This window comes from Ovis canadensis, chromosome 6 (assembly GCF_042477335.2).
Source record: "Ovis canadensis isolate MfBH-ARS-UI-01 breed Bighorn chromosome 6, ARS-UI_OviCan_v2, whole genome shotgun sequence".
NCBI lineage: Eukaryota > Metazoa > Chordata > Mammalia > Artiodactyla > Bovidae > Ovis > Ovis canadensis.
The window spans coordinates 42,797,035-42,820,066 of NC_091250.1; the positions used below are offsets into that span (position 1 = coordinate 42,797,035).

General features: G+C 37.2%; 1 protein-coding gene across 1 annotated transcript in view; it reads left to right on the plus strand.

Annotated features, from left to right (window-relative positions):
• STPG2 (sperm tail PG-rich repeat containing 2) overlaps window positions 1-23,032 on the plus strand; it is a 383,941-nt gene that overhangs the window by 164,072 nt on the left and 196,837 nt on the right. The window contains exons 7-8 of the mRNA XM_069595066.1: window positions 1,066-1,227; window positions 13,508-13,617. Of these exons, the coding sequence (XP_069451167.1) occupies window positions 1,066-1,227; window positions 13,508-13,617 (272 nt within the window). The remainder of the gene's footprint in view (window positions 1-1,065; window positions 1,228-13,507; window positions 13,618-23,032) is intronic.

Genomic DNA, 23,032 nt, shown 5'->3' on the forward strand with positions numbered 1-23,032 from the left:
GTGTGTGCATAGCTCCAGCATTGCTGCCCCAGGGTAGCTGATTTTTGACATAGTAGCTCAGGGCTCCGTGAGACCTGATAGGGTGCTGCAAGACTTCTTATGACTGACCCTCAGAAAATCCCAGGACGTCATTTCTGCTACATTCTACTAGTCAGTCAAATGACCCAGGGTAGCCCATATTGAACAGAAGGGCATGAAACTTTATCTCTCAATGACATGAATAGCAAAGAATTGGTAGCATTTTTAAAATTTTATGTAAATGGAATCACACATTATTTAGAATTTTGTATATAATCTTTCATTGGCATAATGTTTTTGAGTTTCAATCATATTGTTGCATTTATTTTTTCTTTTTATTATTGAGTAGTATTCCATTGTTTGGGTGTAGCACATTTTGTTTATCTGCTTACCAGCTGATGGACATTTGGTTTGTTTTAACTTCTCTTGGAAAAGTAATTAGAAGTAGAATTTCTGGGTCATATGGTAAGTATAAGTTTAACTTTGTAGGAAGCTGACAAATTGTTTTTCAAAGTAGCAAAGCACTTTGCATTCCTGTCAGCAATATATGAGAAGTCTTTCTAAAAAAGTTGCCTACAGTTACTCAGTTTATAAAGATGTATATAAAAAACAGAATAGTGCCCAGCCATAGAAGAGTGAACTTTTGCCATTTGTAGCAATATAGATTGACTTTGAGGATATTATGCTAAATGAAATGTCAGAGAAGAAAAGTACAGTATGATATCATTTATATGTGAAATCTAAAAAATACAACAAACTAAATAAACTGAATAAAAACAAAAAGAAGCAGACTCACAGATAAAGAGAACAAACTAGTGTTTACCAGTGAGGAGAGGGCAGAGGGGAGGAGTACAGAGGCAGGGATAAGTAAAAGGGTTATTATGGGATTATATGAAATCAGGTGTGTGAAACTTTTGAAAACTTTAAAGCACTCTAGAATGTAAAGACTCATTCAATAAATACAGTACAATAAAATAGTAAAGTTACTAAGTTTAAAAGAATTAAAAGGGTGCTTATTATTATATATTATATTTTTCATAATTCTAGGTCCTGGGTTTTATAATATCCAAAACAATACGTTCATTGACAACCTTAGCAATACCTACTGGAAGAAACCAAAGAAAAGTGCATTTGGTTCTTCTGTTCCTCGGACTCTCTTCCTGGTTCAGAAAGAAGTTTTTATTACTCCTGGGCCTGCTGATTATAAGGTAATATGTGAATACCAAAATTATATTATTTATATCTCATATGAAGAATTTAGAATTTACAAAATTACCTGTGGTATATGTACTTCATTATTATAAGCCATACTGTTGTTAAAATTATTTACATGTGGTCAATTATGGCATAAAAACAAATATTAATTTGGTTAAAGCTATGTTTATAATTTCTTTTTCAAAAATAGATCTTATTTGGGAATTCCCTGGTGGTTAGGTCACCATGCTTTCACTGCTGAAAGTGTGCAGGTGCAAGTTCAGTCCCTGATAGGGAAATTGTGATCTCACAAGCCATGTGGTATGGTTAAAAACAGAAGTCTTATTATTTAACTCTTTGAAGATCTCATATACTTTTGGCATTTGGAAATTTCCGGGACCAGATATTGAACCCATGCCTGCTGCACTGGCAGGTGAGTTCTTATCCACTGTACCTGCAGAGAAGTCCTCACTTCAGTTGGGTTTAGTTGCTCAGTCGTGTCCGAACTTTGCAACCCCATGGGCTGCAGCACACCAGGCCTCCCTGTCCATCATCAACTCCCGAAGTTTACTCAAACTCTTGTCCATTGAGTCGGTGATGCCATCTAACCATCTCATCCTCTGTCATCCCCTTCTCCTCCCGCCTTCAATCTTTCCCAGCAGCAGGATCTTTTCAAATGAGTCAGTTCTTCCCATCAGGTGGCCAAAGTATTGACTGGAGTTTCAGCTTCAGTAACAGTCCTTCCAGTGAACACTCAGGACTGATTTCCTTTAGGATGGACTGGTTGGATCTCCTTGCAGTCGAAGGGCTTCTCCAACACTACAGTTCAAAGCATCAATTCTTCTGTGCTCAGCTTTCTTTATAGTCCAATTCTCATATCCATACATGACTACTAGAAAAACCATAGCCTTGACTAGACAGACCTTTGTTAGCAAAGTAATGTCTCTGCTTTTGAATATGCTATCTAGGTTGGTCATAACTTTTCTTCCAAGGAATAAGTGGCTTTTAATTTAATGGCTGCAGTCACTTCGGAGCCCCGCAAAAGAAAGTCTGTCATTGTTTCCACTGTTTCCCCATTAATTTGCCAGAAAGTGATGGGACCAGATGCCATCTTAGTTTTCTGAATGTTGGGTTTAAAGCCAACTTTTTCAATCTCCTCTTTCACATTCAACAAGAGGCTCTTTAGTTCTTCTTCACTTTCTGCCATAAGGGTGGTGTCATCTGCATATCAGAGGTTATTGACATTTCTCCCGGCAATCTTGATTCCAGCTTTTGCTTCATCCAGCTCAGTATTTCGCATGATGTACTCTGCACATAAGTTAAATAAGTAGGGTGACAATATACAGCCTTGCCATACTCCTTTTCCTATTTGGAAACAGTCTGTTGTTCTATGTCCAGTTCTAACTGTTGCTTTTTGACTTGCATGCAGATTTCTCAAGAGGCAGGTCAGGTGGTCTGGTATTCCCATCTCTTTCAGAATTTTCCACACTTTATTGTGATCCACACAGTCAACGGCTTTGGCATAGTCAATAAATAAGAAGTAGATGCTTTTCTGGAACTCTCTTGCTTTTTCGATGATCCAGTGGATGATGGCAATTTGATCTCTGGATCCTCTGCCTTTTCTAAATCCAGCTTGAACATCTGGAAGTTTACTGTTCATGTATAGTTGAAGGCTGGGTTGGAGAATTTTGAGCCTTGCTTTGCTAGTGTGTGGGATGAGTACCACTTTGCGGTAGTTTGAGCATTCTTTGACATTGTCTTTCTTTGGGATTGGAATGAAAACTGACCTTTTCCAGTCCTATGGCCACTGCGGAGTTTTCCATATTTACTGGCATACTGAGTACAGTGCATTCACAGCATCATCTTTTAGAATTTGAAATAGCTCAGCTGGAATTCCATCACCTCCACTAGCTTTTTTTGTAGTGATGCTTCCTAAGGCCCACTTGATTTCACATTCCAGGATGTGTGGCTCTAGGTGAGTGATCACACCATCGTGATTATCTGGGTTGTTGAAGATCTTTTTTGTATAGTTCTTCTGTGTGTTCTTGCCACCTCTTCATAATATCTTCTGCTTCTGTTAGGTCCATACCATTTCTGTCCTTTATTGAGCTCATCTTTGCATGAAATGTTCCCTTGATATCTCTGATTTTCTTGAAGAGATCTCTAGTCTTTCCCATTCTATTGTTTTCCTCTATTTTTTGCACTGATCACTGAGGAAGGCTTTCTTATCTCTCCTTCCTATTCTTTGGAACTCTGCATTCAAATGGGTGAATGTTTCATTTTCTCCTTTGCTTTCACTTCTCTTCTTTTTCACAGCTCTTTGTAAGGCCTCCTCAGACAGTCGTTTTACTTTTTTGCATTTCTTTTTCTTCGGGATGGTCTTTATCGCTGTCCCCTGTACAATGTCATGAATCTCTGTCCATAGTTCATCAGGCATTCTTTCTATCAGATCTAGTCCCTTAAATCTATTTCTCACTTCCAGTGTACAATCGTTAGGGATTTGATTTATGTCATACCTGAATGATCTAGTGGTTGTCCCTACTTAATTTAAGTCTGAATTTGGCAATAAGGAGTTCATGATCTGAGCCACAGTCAGCTTCCAATCTTGTTTTTGCTGACAGTAGAGAGCTTCTTCATCTTTGGCTGCAAAGAATAAAATCAATCTGATTTTGGTGTTGACCATCTGGTGATGTCCATGTGTAGAGTCTTCTCTTGTTTTGTTGGAAGAGGGTGTTTGCTATGACCAGTGCATTTTCTTGGCAAAACTCTATTAGTCTTTGCCCTGCTTCATTCCGTATTCCAAGGCCAAATTTGCCTGTTACTCCAGGTGTTTCTTGACCTCCTACTTTTGCATTCCAGTCCCCTATAATGAAAAGGACATCTTTTATGGGTGTTAATTCTAGAAGGTTTTGGAGGTCTTCATAGAACCGTTCTGCTTCAGCTTCTTCAGCATCACTGGTCAGGGGATAGACTTGGATTACTGTGCTATTGAATGGTTTGCCTTGGAAACGAACAGAGATCATTCTGTCATTTTTGAGATTGCATCCATGTACTGCATTTCAGACTCTTGTTGACTGTCATGGCTACTCCATTTCTTTTGAGGGGTTCCTGCCCATTGTAGTAGATATAATGGTCATCTGAGTTAAATTCACCCATTCTAGTCCATTTTAGTTCGCTGATTCCTAAAATGTCGACATTCACTCTTGCCATCTTCTGTTTGACCACTTCCAATTTGCCTTGATTCATGGACCTGACATTCCAGGTTCCTATGCAATATTGCTCTTTACAGCATCAGACCTTGCTTCCATCACCAATCACATCCACAGCTGGGTGTTGTTTTTGCTTTGGCTCTGCATCTTCATTCTTTCTGTAGTTATTTCTGCACTGATCTCCAGTAGCATATTGGGCACCTACCAAGCTGAGGAGGTCATCTTTCAGTGTCCTATCATTTTCCTTTTCATACTGTTCATGAGGTTCTCAAGGCAAGAATACTGAAGTGGTTTGCCATTCCCTTCTCCAGTGGACCACATTTTGTCAGAAATCTCCACCATGACCCGTCTGTCATGGGTGGCCCAGATGGCATAGCTCATAGTTTGATGAGTTAGACAAGGCTGTGGTCCATGTGATTAGAATGGTTCATTTTCTGTGATTGTGGTTTTCAGTCTGTCTGCCTTCTGATGGAGAAGGTAAGAGGCTCATGGACAATAAAGGACAGAAATGGTATGGACTTAGAAGCAGAAGATATTAAGAAGAGGTGGCAAAATACACAGAAGAACTATACAAAAAATTCTTCATGACCCAGATAATCATGATGGTGTGATCACTCACCTAGAGCCACACATCCTGTAATGTGAAGTCAAGTGGGCCTTAGGAAGCATCACTACAAACAAAGCTAGTGGAGGTGATGGAATTCCAGTTAAGCTATTTCAAATCCTAAAAGATAATGCTGTGAAAGTGCTGCACTGACTATGCCAGCAAATTTGGAAAACTTAGCAGTGGCTGCAGGACTGGAAAAGGTCAGTTTTCATTCTAATCCCTAAGAAAGGGATTGCCAAAGAATGCTCAAACTGCTGCACAATTGCACTCATCTCACATGCTAGTAAAATAATGTGCAAAATTCTCTAAGTCAGGCTTCAACTGTATGTGAACCATGAACTTCCAGATGTTCAAGCTGGATTTAGAAAAGGCAGAGGAACCAGAGATCAAATTGTCAACATACATTGGATCATTGAAAAAGCAAGAGAATTCCAGAAAAACATCTATTTCTGCTTATTGACTATGCCAAAGCTGTCGACTGTGTGGATCACAATAAACTGTGGAAAATTCTGAAAGAGATGGGAATATGAGACCACCTGACCTGCCTCTTGAGAAACCTGTATGCAGGTCAAGAAGCAACAGTTAGAACTGGACATGGAACAACAGACTGTTTCCAAATAGGAAAAGGAATGCGTCAAAGCTGTATATTGTCACCCTGCTTATTTAACTTATATGCAGGGTACATGATGAGAAATGCTGGGCTGGATGAAGCAGAAGTTGGAATCAAGATCTCTGGGAGAAAAATCAATAATCTCAGGTATGCAGATGACACCACCTTTATGGCAGAAAGTGAAGAAGAACTAAAGAGCCTCTTGTTGAAAGTGAAAGAGGAGAGTGAAAAAGTTGGCTTAAAGCTCATGATTCTAAAAACCAAGATTATGGCATCCTGTCCCATCACTCCGTGGCAAATAGGTGGAGAAACAGTGGAAACAGTGGCAGACTTTAGTTTTTGGGCTCCAAAATTACTGCAGATGGTGACTGCAGCCATGAAATTAAAAGACGCTTACTCCTTGGAAGGAAAGGTATGGCCAACATAGACAGCATATTAAAAAGCAGAGACATTAGATTGCCAACCAAGGTCCGTCTAGTCAAGGCTATGGTTTTTCCAGTAGTCATGTATGAATGTGAGAGTTGGACTGTAAAGAAAGCTGAGCACTAAAGAATTGATGCTTTTGAAGTGTGGTGTTGGAGAAGACTCTTGAGAGTCCCTTGGACTGCAAGGAGATCTAACCAGTCCATCCTAAAGGAGATCAGTCTTGAGTGTTCATTGGAAGGGCTGATGTTGAAGCTGAAACTTGAATACTTTGGCCACCTGATGCGTAGCACTGGCACATTTGAAAAGACTCTGCTGCTGGGAAAAGTTGAAGGGAAGTGAAGGGGATGACAGAGGAAGAGATGGTTGGATGGCATCACCGACTCAATGGACATGAGTTTGAATAAACTCCTTTAATTGGTGATGGACAGGGAGGCCTGGTGTGCTGCAGTCCAAAGAGTCAGACACGAATGAGCTACTGAACTGAACTGATAGCTGTATTCTATATGTCCAAGAAGGTAATGGAAAGATAGATCATATTAAGTAGAGAAATGTCACAAGTAAAGAAGCACAAAGTGAAGTTCATGAGATGGGAAGTATACCATATGAAAATAAGTACCTTCTGACTAACAGAAATTTATGCAGTTCAGACAAAACTATTAGTTAACCTTAAGACAGTAATACAAACAACTTCAAATGAAATACAGTGAGAGAAATGCAAATCAAAACCACAATGAGGTACCACTTCACACCAGTCAGAATGGCTGCAATCCAAAAATCTGCAAGCAATAAATGCTGGAGAGGGTGTGGAGAAAAGGGGACCCTCCTACACTGTTGGTGGGAATGCAAACTAGTACAGCCACTATGGAGAACAGTGTGGAGATTCCTTAAAAAATTGCAAATAGAACTACCTTATGACCCAGCAATCCCACTGCTGGGCATACACACCGAGGAAACCAGAACTGAAAGAGACACGTGTACCCCAATGTTCATCGCAGCACTGTTTATAATAGCCAGGACATGGAAACAACCTAGATGTCCATCAGCAGATGAATGGATAAGAAAGCTGTGGTACATATACACAATGGAGTATTACTCAGCCGTTAAAAAGAATTCATTTGAATCAGTTCTGATGAGATGGATGAAACTGGAGCCGATTATACAGAGTGAAGTAAGCCAGAAAGAAAAACACCAATACAGTATACTAACACATATATATGGAATTTAGAAAGATGGCAATGATGACCCTGTATGCAAGACAGCCAAAAAGACACAGATGTGTATAACGGACTTTTGGACTCAGAGGGAGAGGGAGAGGGTGGGGTGATTTGGGAGAATGGCATTCTAACATGTATACTATCATGTAAGAATTGAATCGCCAGTCTATATCTGACGCAGGATACAGCATGCTTGGGGCTGGTGCATGGGGATGACCCACAGAGATGTTATGGGGAGGGAGGTGGGAGGGGGGTTCATGTTTGGGAACACATGTAAGAATTAAAGATTTTAAAATTAAAAAAATAAAAAACTAAAAAAAATAAATTAAAAAAAAAAAGAAAAGTGAAAGTAAAGTCGCTCAGTCGTGCCCGACTCTTCGCGACCCCATGGACTGCAGCCTTCCAGGCTCCTTTGTCCATGGGATTTTCCAGGCCAGAGTACTGAAGTGGGTTGCCATTGCCTTCTCCGCATAGCCCTTCAGTTTAAAGAAAATATTTTATTACCTTGATTGGATAAATATACATTAAAATAAATTCTTTCCAATGTTCAAAAAAAAAAAAAAAAAGAAATACAGTGAGAAAAAAAAGACAAAAAGTAATGAATAAAGTATCAGTGAACTCTGGGTATATTTGAAGTGGCCTAAATGTGTAACTAGAATCCTTGAAGGAAAGTAAAGAGTGAATGAAGCACAAGAAATAATTTTAAGAAGAAATATGGCTGAAAATTTCCAAATTTTGATGAAACCTAAAACCACATATCGGTCAAGCTCAACAAACCCATAGCAAAACGGCATCAAAGGACTATGCCAAGGCAAATTACAATCAAATTGAATAAAATGGTAACAAAGAATATATTCTTAAAAACAGCCAGATGAAAAGTAAATGTGACATTAAGAGGGATGAAGTTAAAAATGACACTACACTTCAGGTTGGAAATGATGCAAGCCAGAAGACAGCAGTGCAACATCTTTGAAGTTCTGAAAGTAAACAGTTGTTAGCCTGTAATTCAATTGTAGGCTCAAATACTCTGCAAAAATGAAAACAAAGTGAAAAGCTTTTCTAAAAACTTCCATGTATAAAATAAGTCATGGAAATGTAATGTACAGCCAATGCAGGAGACATAAGAGATGTGGGTTGATCCCTGGGAAGATCCCCTGAAGGAAGAAATAGCAACCCACTCTAGCCTTCTTGCCTGGAGAATCCCCATGGATAGAGGAACCTGGCAGGCTACAGTGCATAGGCTTGCAAAGAGTCAGACACGACTGAAGCAACTTAGCATGCATATATGCACTATACTAAATATTTGAATTTGTTATGTAAATCTAAAAAGCTGTGATTGCACAAAAAAACTTTGTGGTGATGGATGTTAACTTGATATTGTGATGACCATTTGCAATATGTAGAAGTATCAAACCATTATGTTGTACACCTGAAGCTAATATAATGTTGTATGTCAACTCTACCTCAATAAAAAAGAAAACCTTTTCATAAGTATGAAAGCTGAAATATTTATCCACAAAAGTGTAAGAAATGTTAAAGAAAGTCCTCCAGGCAGAAAAAAATGTTACCCAATAAAATCTGGATCTTTATGAAGTAATGCAGAGTATAAAAGATACTTGTGTGGGTAAATATAAAAGTTATGTTTGATTTCTCATTTTATTGAAAGCAAAAAGTTTTCATTTTTTGACTTGCTGAGAGTTTACCTCTGTAGAAAAAAGTGGAAGCCATTAGAGGAACTCCTATTCTGACCTTAATATTGATTAAATAGAGGAGAAATCATTTATGAAATAGAAGGGAAGAATAATTTTGTAAATAGTGATCATGTTATTCAAAAGTTAAGAATCGTCAAAGAGATCCTGGACATTGTTAGACATGTACAAGAAATACAGAAAATCCCTGTTTCAAAATGATCAGCAGAAAACAAAAAATGTTCCTAAGATAAGAGATGATACAAATAAAATTAGCCTGACAGGTTGACAGAAAACCACTTTAATGAGTAAAATTCTGACAATGCAGTTTGCTGCACATTAAACTTTTAAAAAATTAATTATTTTATATATAATCACTCTCTTTTAGATTTCCTGCCCATTTAGGTCAACACAGAGCATTGAGTACAGTTTCCTGTGCTATACAGTATGTTTTCATTAGTTACCTATTTTATACATAATTGTGTGTGTGTGTGTGTATATATATATATATATATATATATATATGACTCTGTGGTGAAGAATCCGCCTGCCAATGCAGGAGAACAGTGGTTTGATCCCTGGGTTAGGAAGATCCCCTGGAGAAGAAAATGGCAACCTACTCCAGTATTTGTGCCTGGAAAATCCCATAGACAGAAGATCCTGGCGGGCTATAGTCCATGGGGTTGTAAAAGAGTCAAACGTGACTTAGTGACTGAACAACAACAGTGTATATATGTTGACTCTAACCTCCCGACTCATCACCCCTCCTCTCTTCCCTTGGAATCCATAGTTTATTTTCTAAGTCTGTGTCTATATTACTGCTTTGGGAATAAGTTCACCTGTACTGTTTTTCTAGATTCTACATATGAGTGATGTTATATGACATTTTTCTTCATTCAGAGTTCAGATTTAAAAAGACATCTTAATGTGTGTGTGTGTGTATATATATATATATATATATACATATAATATATATATAAGTATTCATTTTTCTCATCACTGCAGAAGTTGAGAAAGCTTAAGAGAATGCATATATGGAAAAGTTAAAGTAGCTAAAAATTCAGGTGGAAAATATGGAAAGAATAGATATGTGGATATTCTGTACATAGAATATAAACAGAAGTTAAACATTGGGGGAGTTTGAACATAGTTGTTACATCATAAAAGGGCATGTACAGAACTTTGGAACTATGTCTATCCTATAGTACAGGAAGTAATAATTGAATAAATGAATACAGCAGAGAAGCATAGAAATATGATCTAGGAAGCTTAAAGGGAAGAACAATTTATTGTAAAAATTGATAAAGAAAATTATAATGGGGACTTCCCTGGCGGTCCAATGGCTAAGACTGTGTGCTCCCAGAATCCTGTAGGGTAGGGTAGATGATATAGGGATAGCAGAGCCACTGAATTACTGAACCAGATTGGATTCTTCTGTCAATAGGAGCAAATGATTTTCACCACAGAAAGTATGGAACACACATAGTCGGAAATTGAATGTTAAATACTTAGTGTGTAATATAGGGACTTTAAGTGGTATTTTCTTCTAATAGAAAGATTTCACATTTTTCTCCGCAAAACAGATAGAAGTCAATGGAGAGCACCTTAATCTAATCATGGTTTGTGTAATTTACAGTTTTTCCAGGACTTAGTTTACCTCCTGTGTTCATTGTATAAAGTATTGTCCTCTGGGGATTTCAACTGTGAGCCTGGTGTGTTTGACCACTCCCAGGCCAGTGTTCTGAATGCTAATATTTAATGACTCTGTGTTTCAGAGTTTTAGCTTAGATTTTTAGCATTATCCTGCTTCTTATCCCCTTGCTAACATCTTAAGGGGAAAACAAATCATGTGTTTTGAGGCACTTCAAATCCAGTTTGTCATGTGGCCCAACAAGACCATAATAAACTTATTTGCTAGCTCCTTAATAGCAGCCCTCTGCTAGATCTAAACCCAGATTCTTTCTGTCCTGTTATCAGCAATTATCCCAGGAAAAAAAAAGCACCTGCAGATTGATAGATAACCTTTCAGAGATTCTGTCCTCTTTAGAATCTTAACCCCTCTTGTCTGTGCTGACAAGTCCTAGATTTGGAAGCATTCACAGCCCTGTGAAGACTTAAATATATATATTTTATCTGGATTTATAACAAATATATCATATTTATAAGAAATAAAAATAATTTTTATTTTGTTATATTTTATATGGGTTAATTTGGTAAAAATACAGAAATAAAACATGAAGGAAAGCATAGAGAGGGAGGCACCAGCTTCAGCGTAGTGAAGCATATAGTTTCAAAGATACAGTGAGAGGTGGAATTTTTAGATCAATGTTCCTGAAAAAGTGAGCAGAGAAAGAAATATCTAACTATTGTACTAGGTGTTAAATTCTGAAGTATTAAATACAAATATAAAATTCTGAAATACAAATAATGAAGTGGACAAAAACAGGAAAATAAATCCTCATCCTTTTTGTATATAAAAGGAATGTTACTGTTGGTTATGTGGTTTAAATTATCAAGTGAATACAAATGACTGAAGTGTATAATAAATTAAGAGTATAATATCATGAGCATTAACTAATTGCTAATTAAAATTTTAGATTATTATCTTCCTCTAGCCTATTAATTTGCATCTTCAGTGTATATAAGGAATTATATTTAAGAAAGTGTGGATCATTTTACTAGAAAATTTATTAATCCAGGATTGCCACAGAATCAATTTAGTTATTCTTAATGTATTTCTAGTTCATGTATAAATAATCAGGTATGGGGAAACAGTGAAAACAGTGTCAGACTTTATTTTTTCGGGCTCCAGAATCACTGCAGATGGTGATTGCAGCCATGAAATTAAAAGACGCTTACTCCTTGGAAGGAAAGTTATGACCAACCTAGATAGCATATTGAAAAGCAGAGACAATACTTTGCCAACAAATGTCCGTCTAGTCAAGGCTATGGTTTTTCCAGTGGTCATGTATGGATGTGAGAGTTGGACTGTGAAGAAAGCTGAGTGCTGAAGAATTGATGCTTTTGAACTGTGGTGTTGGAGAAGACTCTTGAGAGCCCCTTGGACTGCAAGGAGATCCAACCAGTCCATCCTAAAGGAGATCAGTCCTGGGTGTTCTTTGGAAGGACTGATGCTGAAGCTGAAACTCCGATACTTTGGCCACCTGATGCGAAGAATTGACTCATTGGAAAAGACTCTGATGCTGGGAGGGATTGGAGTAGGAGGAAAAGGGGATGACAGAGGATGAGATGGCTGGATGGCATCACCAACTCAATGGACATGAGTCAGGGTGAACTCCAGGAGTTGGTGATGGACAGGGAGGCCTGGCGTGCTGTAGTTCATGGGGTCACAAAGAGTCGGACATGACTGAGCGACTGAACTGAACTGAACTGAGTAACAAATAATACTATATAATTGACCATATATCTTATATATTATTAATATTACAACCTGCTAGTTATGAATCAGAACAAGAATTGGTTCTGAATTTAACATTAGAATACAGCTAATAAAGTCAAAGAGTTAGTTGCTCAGTCATATACAACATTTTGTGACCCCATGAACCATATAGCCCACCAATCTCCTCTCTCCATGGGATTCTCCATGCAAGAATACAGGGGTGGGTTGCCATTCCCTTCTCCAGGGGATCTTCCTGACCAATCTGGTATTCTTGCCTAGAGAATTCCATGGACAAAGGAGTCTGGTGGGCTACAGTCCATGGGGTTGCAAAGGGTTGGACATCACTGAGCACCTAACACTTTCACTTTATTAGCCATACTGTAATGTTGGAGAAGACTCTTGAGAGTCCCTTGGACTGCAAGGAGATCCAACCAGTCCATCCTAAAGGAGATCAGTCCTGGGTGTTCATTGGAAGGACTGATGCTGAGGTTGAAACTCCAATACTTTGGCCACCTGATGCGAAGAGTTGACTCATTGGAAAAGACCCTGATGTTGGGAGAGATTGGAGGCAGGAGGAGAAGGGGATGACAGAGGATGAGATGGTTGGATGGCATCACCGACTCGATGGACATGTGTCTGTGTGAACTCTGGGAGTTGGTGATGGACAGGGAGGCCTGGCGCGCTGCGATTCATGGGGTCGCAAAGAGTCGGACACGACTGAGCAACTGAACTGAACTGAACTGAATGTTAAATTCAGAACCAATTCTTGTCCTGATTCATAATTAGCAGGTTGTAATTTGCCCCTAAATATGTTTAAAAAATGTGTGGAGATCCATCTTACTTTCCTAGAGGTTCATATAATCAACCCTTTCCCCATTTTAATGTTTCATTGGTAAAATATTTTACTACATTTCATTTAAAATGTTTAAAAATAAATATATCTCTATGTAACGATAGCCATATTTTTTAAAAAATTATTTTTGATATTTAAATTTATTTATTTTTTAATTGAAAGATAATTGCTTTACAGAATTTTGTTCTATAAGCTTATTGCAGTTATTTATCATGCCCCTTGAGAAAAATAAGTGATATATATTGAGAAAAATAAGCGATATATACCTCTTCTTTCAACATGTGTTTTATTTTTGGCATTCACAGGTCCCTGAAATTTCTGATGAACTACCCAACTTGACTAACCAATATGCTGCTTTCTTGTCAAGAACAGAAAGAACTTCTACAGTATCAGATATGGTAAGAACACTTTCTAACCAAATGTATTTGTAATTTAGGAATCGTGAGGAGACTATGTAACATAAACATTATGTTAGGACCTGAGAGTGGTACCTGGTGGCCTGCTGTAACATCTTCAGCTAGTGTGAAACTTCTATATTTGTAAAGTTCAATGAAATTCTTGAAGCTAATCAGAAGTCTAGCATTGCTCCGTGAGAAAATATTATGTGCAATATTTCCTTTAGGGTCAGAGAGAATCCATTCTTAGGACAAATAGGAAAATTCAACTTGTATGTGAAATGGAAGATTTACTTTTTAGTTCAAATAAGTTTACTCATAAGTGCAAATATTTACCCTTTTCAGTTTGAATCTCTCTTGAAATTTAAGACTCTTGAGCAACATTTTCATCCCTATTAATCTGTATTTTAAACTGTGTTGATGTAAACTTTGTTACCTGAATTTCCCTTTTTTTTTAAATAAATAGCTAATATTGAATAAATTGAAATAAGGAAAGCTGTGAAATTTAAAACTATATACTTAACTAATTCATTCAAATTAAATTTATTAAAAGATCAAAGTGAAATTTAAATTAAAAAAATTAGAATTGTATGTGTAGATATTGTTAAAATAAATCTTTATAGAAATTAGACTATCACAGGATATTATTAGTGACAAGAGCAAAATAGGACCATTAACCAGGTTTTAAAGTGTAGCCAGTCAACTTGAGAAGTAGCATTGCTTGCTGAACTAAAATTCTACTGGGTACATAATGCCAAGAGTTCATTTACAGTGTTTTCGAATGGTGAAGTAACTTACAAGTGTAGGAAGAACTCATTTAAATGAAGTACAAAGGCAAGCCTAGTTAAATACAGCTGTGAATGTTTAGGAATTTATAGAAATAAAATTAATTTGAATGGACTTATTTTTTTTGTAAGACATTAGTTGACAATCTGAGAGCTGGAGTCAAAATTAGCATTAGATCTGGCAGTGTCTTGACATTTAAGAGAGTCTTATAGTTATTTTAGCAAATTATTTCTTCATCTTGAGGAATTTTAGCGTTCTGCTGTGATTCTCAAGTGAGTCATTGTTATACATACCTTTGGATCCCTGGTGAGGTATGTCATGAGGAATTTATTACTAGTATAAAGCTTTTTAGGGCTTCCCTGGAAGCTCAGTTGGTAAAGAATCTGCCTGCAAAAAACACTGCAGGAAACCAATGTTTGATCCCTGGGTTGGTAAGATCCGCTGGAGAAGGAAATGATAACCCACCCCAGTATTCTTGCCTGGGAAATCACATGGACAGAGGATCCTGGAGGGCTACAGTCCATGGGGTTGCAAGAGTCAGACATGACTTAGCAACGAAGCCTCTATAAAGATTTTAAGCTTTGGAATATTTAGAATGGATTCAGTGTTATTTCTATTGTAGTATTATAGCTACTAGGAAAAACCAATGCAGATTTCTGAAGGTAATGCACAGGAATGTATATGTAAATGTTACACCTTATGTTTGCAGTGAAAAAAAAAAGATGATTGAGAGATCTGTTCTAGAGAAAGATGAGTTGCCTACCAACTTATGCTTGCCTCTTTTACCTTTTATCTCTCACTGCATTTGGAAAGTCCTTTTTACTTTAAAAATAATTTATATTGGGATATAGTTGATTTGTACTGTTGTTAGTTTCAGGTGTACAGCAATGTGACTCTATTATACATGCATCCGTATTTTTAGATTCATTTCCCATGTAGGCCGTTACAGAGTATTGAGTAGGGTTCCTTGTGCTATACACTAGGTTCTTATTAGTTATCTATTTTATATATAGTAGCATGTATGTGTGAATCCAACCTTCCATTTTTTCCCTCCCCCCCTTATCCCTAGTAACCATAAGTTTATTTTCTACATCTGTAACTCTATTTCTTATTTGTAGATAAGTTCATTTTTAGCCTTTTTTGAAGATCCACATATCAGCAATATCATATGCTATTTGTCTTTCTCTCTTTGGCTTACTTCACTCAGTCTCACAATCTCTATGTCCATCCACGTTGCTGCAGATGACAACATTTCATTTTTTATTGGCTGAGTAATATTCTATTATATATATATGTACCACAGCCTCTTTATCTGTTCCTCCGCTGATGGACATGTAGGTTGCTTCCATGTCCTGGCTATTGTAAATGGTGCTGCAGTGAATATTGGGGTGCATGTATGTTTTTGAATTATGTTTTTCCTTGGATATATGCCCAGGAATGGAATTGCTAGATTATATGGTAGCTCTATTTTTAGTTTTTTGAGAAACCTCCATGCTGTTCTTCATGGTGAATTTACATTGTTACCAGTAGTGTAGGAGGGTTCCCTCTGTTCTACACCCTTTTCAGTCTTTATTGTTTGTAGATTTTTAAAATAGTATTTTCTTTTTTTGGCAAGAGACACTTGCATTTAAAAATATTGGTTGGGATTCAATTTATCCAAAAAGCGATGGTTTAGTCACCTAGAATTCTTCGGATTTTGAATCCTTTCTACAAATGAGAATACCTTTCAAACATGTGGGTATATAATATGTATCTAGTGAAAAAGTCAGATTATTGATTTCAATATATCAATATTGATCTCAAACTTATATTGATAAAATAATTAGATTATTTTTAAATTTTCTTATCAAATAAAAATATTAGAACATTTACCTCCTATATGTTTACATTTATACATATAGATGTGCTATAATCTTGAAGGAATGCATATAGTTTAATTTTCAATATATTACACAAGATTTTGCTAAAAGGTATTTAAAAACCTAGACTTCTGGTTTCATATTAAAGAACATATATGTATGTTCTCCCTTCTTTTTACAAGGTCCCAATGAAACAACTTTGTAAAAAACTACAATATAAGCACTAGTTGAATATAAAAAGACAAAGATATTGAAAATATAATAAATTGAAGCTAGACACAAGCCAAACATCTATTTATTAGGCATTCCAGGAGCAGAATGCTAGGATGGTAGTTGGAAGTATTTGATGTAAAAAAAAACAGTAAGTTATCTTGAAGGGAATAAAGATATGTCTTCAATTAGAAGAGCTCAACAAAATACCACAGACAGATTTTCAAAGACATTTATTTTTTTCACATTCTCTTGCATTTTCAGAAGACTAGAAATAAAATGCCCTTGAAGCTTCCCCAGAGGAAAGTAACTGGGTCACCTATAATGGGATAGAAACATACTGTTATCAACACTTTCTCATCAGGATTAGAGAATTTTCAGAGCAGGGAATGATGGAATAATATTTTCTAAAATTTTTAAGAGGAGATAATTTTGGACATATTGACAGAATTCTGTCTCTACCCAAAGTTTCAATTAAATGAAACAAGAAAATAATTTTCTGACCAGCAAGAGCTTGGAAAGCTTCATAACTCCACATCCCCATACAAAGATGGTCCAGCAAAATTTAAAAAAAAAAGGGAACAAGAGAAGGGTGACATAAACATTGAGAACATAAACTGAGAATTTCTGGATAAAGTAGAGAAAAGTGGAAACAAATTAATAAAGAAGACATTTTTAGTTCATGCTTGGGACATTCTTCAAAAGTCAAGGGTTTGGTGACCACAGAATTCATTTACTTCTCTGTGTGTTTGGCTGCACTATTTGGTTTGATAGGAAATTATATTGATTGATTTAAAATCAATCTGTATACATAGCAGAGGACTTAATTATAGTATAACAATATAAATGTTAGAAACCTTAATATCATCATTAAGGTAATAGATCAAGAAGTATGAAGTAGGAGACAGTAGAATATGTTGGGTCTTTTATTTCAGAGTGCAGAGCTAACAGATGTTATCAAAAATCGACAAACTCAGTATTAAGCCCTTCCTTATATTCAATTTGTAATGGTAAAATCCAAAGGAAAAAATCACACCTTAAACTAAAAAACACAACTACTATTAATTGTGTTTATTGTTTATTGTGTGAATTATTTCTCAGAATGGAACCAGGGAGAGGTTGAGGATAATTTTATGATTTATTTTGGACTCTTGTATTATTTTTATTCATGATATGAAGATATTTTCACACTGGTCAGAATGGCTGCGATCCAAAAGTCTGCAAGCAATAAATGCTGGAGAGGGTGTGGAGAAAAGGGAACCCTCTTACACTGTTGGTGGGAATGCAAACTAGTACAGCCACTATGGAGAATAGTGTGGAGATTCCTTTAAAAAAATTGCAAATAGAACTACCTTATGACCCAGCAATCCCACTGCTGGGCATACACACTGAGGTAACCAGAACTGAAAGAGACACGTGTACCCCAATGTTCATCGCAGCACTGTTTATAATAGCCAGGACATGGAAACAACCTAGATGTCCATCAGCAGATGAATGGATAAGAAAGCTGTGGTACATATACACAATGGAGTATTACTCAGCCATTAAAAAGAATACATTTGAATCAGTTCTAATGAAGTGGATGAAACTGGAGCCGATTATACAGAGTGAAGTTAGCCAGAAAGAAAAACACCAATACAGTATACTAACACATATATATGGAATTTAGAAAGATGGCAATGATGACCCTGTATGCAAGACAGCAAAAGAGACACAGATGTATAGAACGAACTTTTGGACTCTGAGGGAGAGGGAGAAGGTGGGATGATTTGGGAGAATGGCATTGAAACATGTATACTATCATGTAAGGAACGAATCACCAGTCTATGTTTGATACAGGATACAGGATGCTTGGGGCTGGTGCACGAGGATGATCCAGAGAGATGATATGGGGTGGGAGGTGGGAGAGGGGTTCAGGATTGGGAACTCATGTACACCCGTGGCAGATTCATGTCAATGTATGGCAAAACCAATACAGTATTGTAAAGTAAAATAAAGTAAAAATAAAAATTTTAAAAAAAGTAAAAATAATGCTCCTGATTTTATGATGAGTATGCATTTGGAATGGTATTATGACATACTGGTGCCTGTACTGACTCATTTCTCTGCAAACAACCAACATTCTAGATAAAATAGAAACAAAACATACTCATGAATGCTTCCAAGAATTAGCAGAGAGGAGGAATACACAAGCTAAATTAAGGAAGGACCCAGAGTGGCAAGCAGAGCTCTGAAGCCAACTCTCACCTTGAGGGTGTTTGCCAAGCTGGATGACCTTGAGTTTTTATTTGTACAGTCTCAGAGACCTCCAGGGAAAGAAAGAAACCTAGGCAGGTTAAGAGTAAAATGCAAATAAGTCTACCTTTCTGACACACCAAAGAATTTGAAGGAAGTTAGCCAGTGTTAAACTTTTTGATATAGAATGTGTGTTAGGGGAATCAGCCCTGAAATCCTGTTACATTTCACCTTCATTTAATGAGGTGAATTGTTAATACAAAATACCTGTCTGTTACAGATATTAATGAAATAAATTTTATTAATGAAAATAAGAGCTAGTGCTTATAATGTGCTTGTTCTATTCCAGAGACCATTTCAAATATAAAGCATGGTACTCATTTGAATATTATAATTATGGCCATCTTTAAAAATGAGGAAACTGAGTTTAAAGTTTTTAAGTGGCAGAGTTTTAATTTCAAACTGAGGCAGTCTATCAATAGAATCCACTCCTTTGGGATCTTTTTCTGCTCCTTTCCTATAACTTGAAGAATTAGGCTTAACTAGAATAAATATGACAATACAATAAATGATTTTTGTGATTTAAGACCAAAGAGATATGACTGTAAAGATCTCAGACATATTATAAAGGATAGAACTTTTTTTTGAAATGCAAAAGAAAAAAAAAGATATGTTTATTAGAAACTGATGGAGGATTCAGCATTATGAAACAATAGTGAAGTTAGTAACTTTCCTCTAGTTACTGAGGCCAAAAATTAACTAAGGAATATCTATTTAGTGGAAAAAATCATTGGAAGTACTTGATGTACTTTCTTAGACTGAGTCATGTCTCAGAAAGAGGCATCATTTGGTTAGTGGCACCCTAGTATAAAAAAAATCACAAAATTATACCATTTTATAAAAATGAACAAATGAAATACATTAGAATTGCTTGCTGAACAGCTGTGCTACCACTTTTATCAGGTGATAAATGGTTTTATAATACCTACAGTTGAGAATGAAGGACATTTTAAAAGTAAATTTCAATTTATGTTTATTCCTATATTAAATTTATGTTCATTTGATTTGTTAAATATTTTGAATATCATCCCTGAATAAAGTTTAAGAGCAAGTGCTTTGGCATCCGGGATATGCTTTTCAAGTCTCTAAATCTATTTTTTCAAATGTTCAGTTCAGTTTGGTCACTCAGTCATGTCCAACTCTTTGCGACCTCATGAATCGCAGCACCTCCCTGCAATTCAGGGAGGTGCTCCCTGTCCATCACCAACTCCCGGAGTTCACTCAAACTCACGTCCATCGAGTTGGTGATGCCATCCATCCATCTCATCCTCTGTCGTCCCCTTCTCCTGCTGCCCGCAATCCCTCCCAGCATCAGAGTCTTTTCCAGTGGGTCAGTTCTTTGCATGAGGTGGCCAAAGTACTGGAGTTTCAGCTTTAGCATCATTCCTTCCAAAGAACACCCAGGACTGATCTCCTTTAGAATGGACTGGTTGGATCTCCTTGCAGTCCAAGGGACTCTCAAGAGTCTTCTCCAACACCACAGTTCAAAAGCATCAATTCTTTGGCGCTCAGCCTTCTTCACAGTCCAACTCTCACATCCATACATGACCACTGGATAAACCATAGCCTTGCTTGACTAGACGGACCTTTGTTGGCAAAGTAAGGTCTCTGCTTTTGAATATGCTATCTAGGTTGGTCATAACTTTCCTTCCAAGGAGTAAGCGTCTTTTAATTTCATGGCTGCAATCACCATCTGCAGTGATTTTGGAGCCCCCCAAAATAGTGTGACATTGTTTCCACTGTTATGCCATCTATTTCCCATGAAGTGATGGGACCAGATGCCATGATCTTAGTTTTCTGAATGTTTCAAATGTTAAATAGTGATAATAAATTAAGTAGGCATACCTGATGGAGTCATAGTAAGAACTAAGTGTCTTATTGCATGCAACACTTATTTCATTGTGTTACCCATAGTAAGCTATAAGTAGGTTAGCTATAAAAATTTTGAATTGCAGGGTTATGGCTCAAAGCTAAGTAAATACCATTTCAAAGCCTGTGCTCTCTTTTCATCTTTTTATAATATGAATGACAATATATTAAAATATGGTAATGTCTTTTGCTTTTTATATTTCTTTGTGATATTCACCTTCCGCAACCACAGGCACCCTCTATCTTGCATGGTATTGCTGTGTCAGGAATGCAAAGCAGCAGGAAGAGTAAATGTTCAGCTTTTTACTTTGGAAGCATTTCTTGAAGCTCCTTTCAGAAACAATAGTTGTGGGGGCCATGGCTTTATCTGTTGTTGTTCAATTGCTAAGTCATCTCCGACTCTTTGTGACTGCATGGACTGCAGCATGCCAGGCTCCTCTGTCCTCCACTATCTCCCAGAGTTTGTTCAAATTCATGTCCATTGAGTCAGTGATGCTATCAAACCATCTCATCCTCTCTTACTCCCTTCTCCTCCTGCCCTCCATCTTTCCCAGAGTCTTTCCCAATGACATGGCTCTTTGCATCAGATGGCCAAAATATTGGAACTTCAGCATCAGTCCTCCTAAAGAATACTCAGGGTTGGTTTTCTTTAGGATTGACTGCTTTGATCTCTTTGCAGTCCAAGGGACTCTTGATAGTCTGCAGCATTGCAACTCGAAAGTGTCAGTTCTTCAGCTTTATGATTGAGCCTTAAAAATAATGAAAAATATTTTCTAATTTTCAATTTCCTTTAAATATTCTAGAGCTAGAGTTGGCTAAGAGGTCCAACTTCTATATAAATTAGCTATTTATGGATAAAAAACTCAAAATCTTAGCATATAATAAAAATCTTTCATTACTCACCGATTAGTTTGCAGGTCTGCTAGAGCAGCTTACTTCAGGCTGCAGGTTTGCTGGAGAGACGCTGCTTTACTGATGCCATTTCACTGGGGTGGCTCTTAGGAGCAGTGGGAGGGAGCTAGCTGGAGTATGAGAAGCTGAAGTATGAATTCTGCTTCATATCTGAGAGCCTAGGAGGGTGTCTCCTTTCCTTATATTGGGTGGGTAGCTGCTGCAGACAGAAATGTTATAATGGTGTATTTAAGCAAAGAAGGTCTATATCAGTCAGGATCTAGTCAGGAGACAGAGCCACAGGAGTTATTTTGAGGTAGAGTAGTGCAAGGAATTGTGGATAATGGAGAACCCAAAAAGTCAGGAGGGAACACTGAAGTATCGTGGAAGTAGTGACAAACAATGCCACCACCCTTAGACCTTGGGGAGCAAAGAGAATAACAGATTGGAATTAACAAAACTTGAAATCATGGAGAGACTTTTTAAGGTGATTTAAGTTTGTGAAAAGGATGCACAGCTCAGCTGATGCTAGCAGCTCAGGAGCTCCAAAGAAAGAACCCTTGGGTCTGGGGCACAGACCTTTGTGATCCTGCTGCTGCTAACTGTTAAGTCACTGCAGTCGTGTCCGACTCTGTGCGACCCCATAGATGGCAGCCCACCAGGCTCCCCCCTCCCTGGGATTCTCCAGGCAAGAGCACTGGAGTGGGTTGCCATTTCCTTCTCCAATGCATGAAAGTGAAAAGTGAAAGGGAAGTCGCTCAGTCGTATCTGACTCTTAGCGACACCATGGACTGCAGCCTACCAGGCTCCTCCATCCATGGGGTTTTCCAGGCAAGAGTACTGGAGTGGAGTGCCATTGCCTTCTCTGTTTGTGATCCTGGAGATGGTAAAAATATGTTAGAAGTGGGTTTCAGCTGAAATCCATAAGAACCAGAGTTATTCTGACTAAAAACTGTATTCTTTTACTTTCAATCTTTCTTTTCTTACAGTATCTCACTAAACAGGTATAGAAAGTTCTTAGATTTTTACATAGTTTTTAATGTTTATTTTATTGGCTTCTAGTTTGCTTGTTGGTATCTTATCATTCACTGAACTATTGGTGGAGGAAAGCGCCATAAAGTGAATTTTCTTACTGCAGGCCCATCAGTGCAAGTGAAGGTTTTTAGGAAAACAATTTCTGACATACTGAAGAGGAAGTCAGGCACAGTGCACTTACATACTTTCTCTTCTTCCATTACATTTTAAAGTCTCTATAAATTTTTCATATAATTGTCTAACCTCATTAGTTCAGAAAATGGCCTTGTTATGCAAAGGAAAGAGCAAGTGCTGCTGGATGCCATATTCCTCCAAGCACAGAAGGATGGTGAAGGAAACTGCTAAGCAAGATACAGTGAAATAAATCAGATTCTAGTAGCCTGCTTCTTGATTGCATGCCATTGCCTGTCAGTACTTACACAGATTGTGAGAAGAATGCAATTCTGCAGTTTTATATTAGTTATTTTAATTGT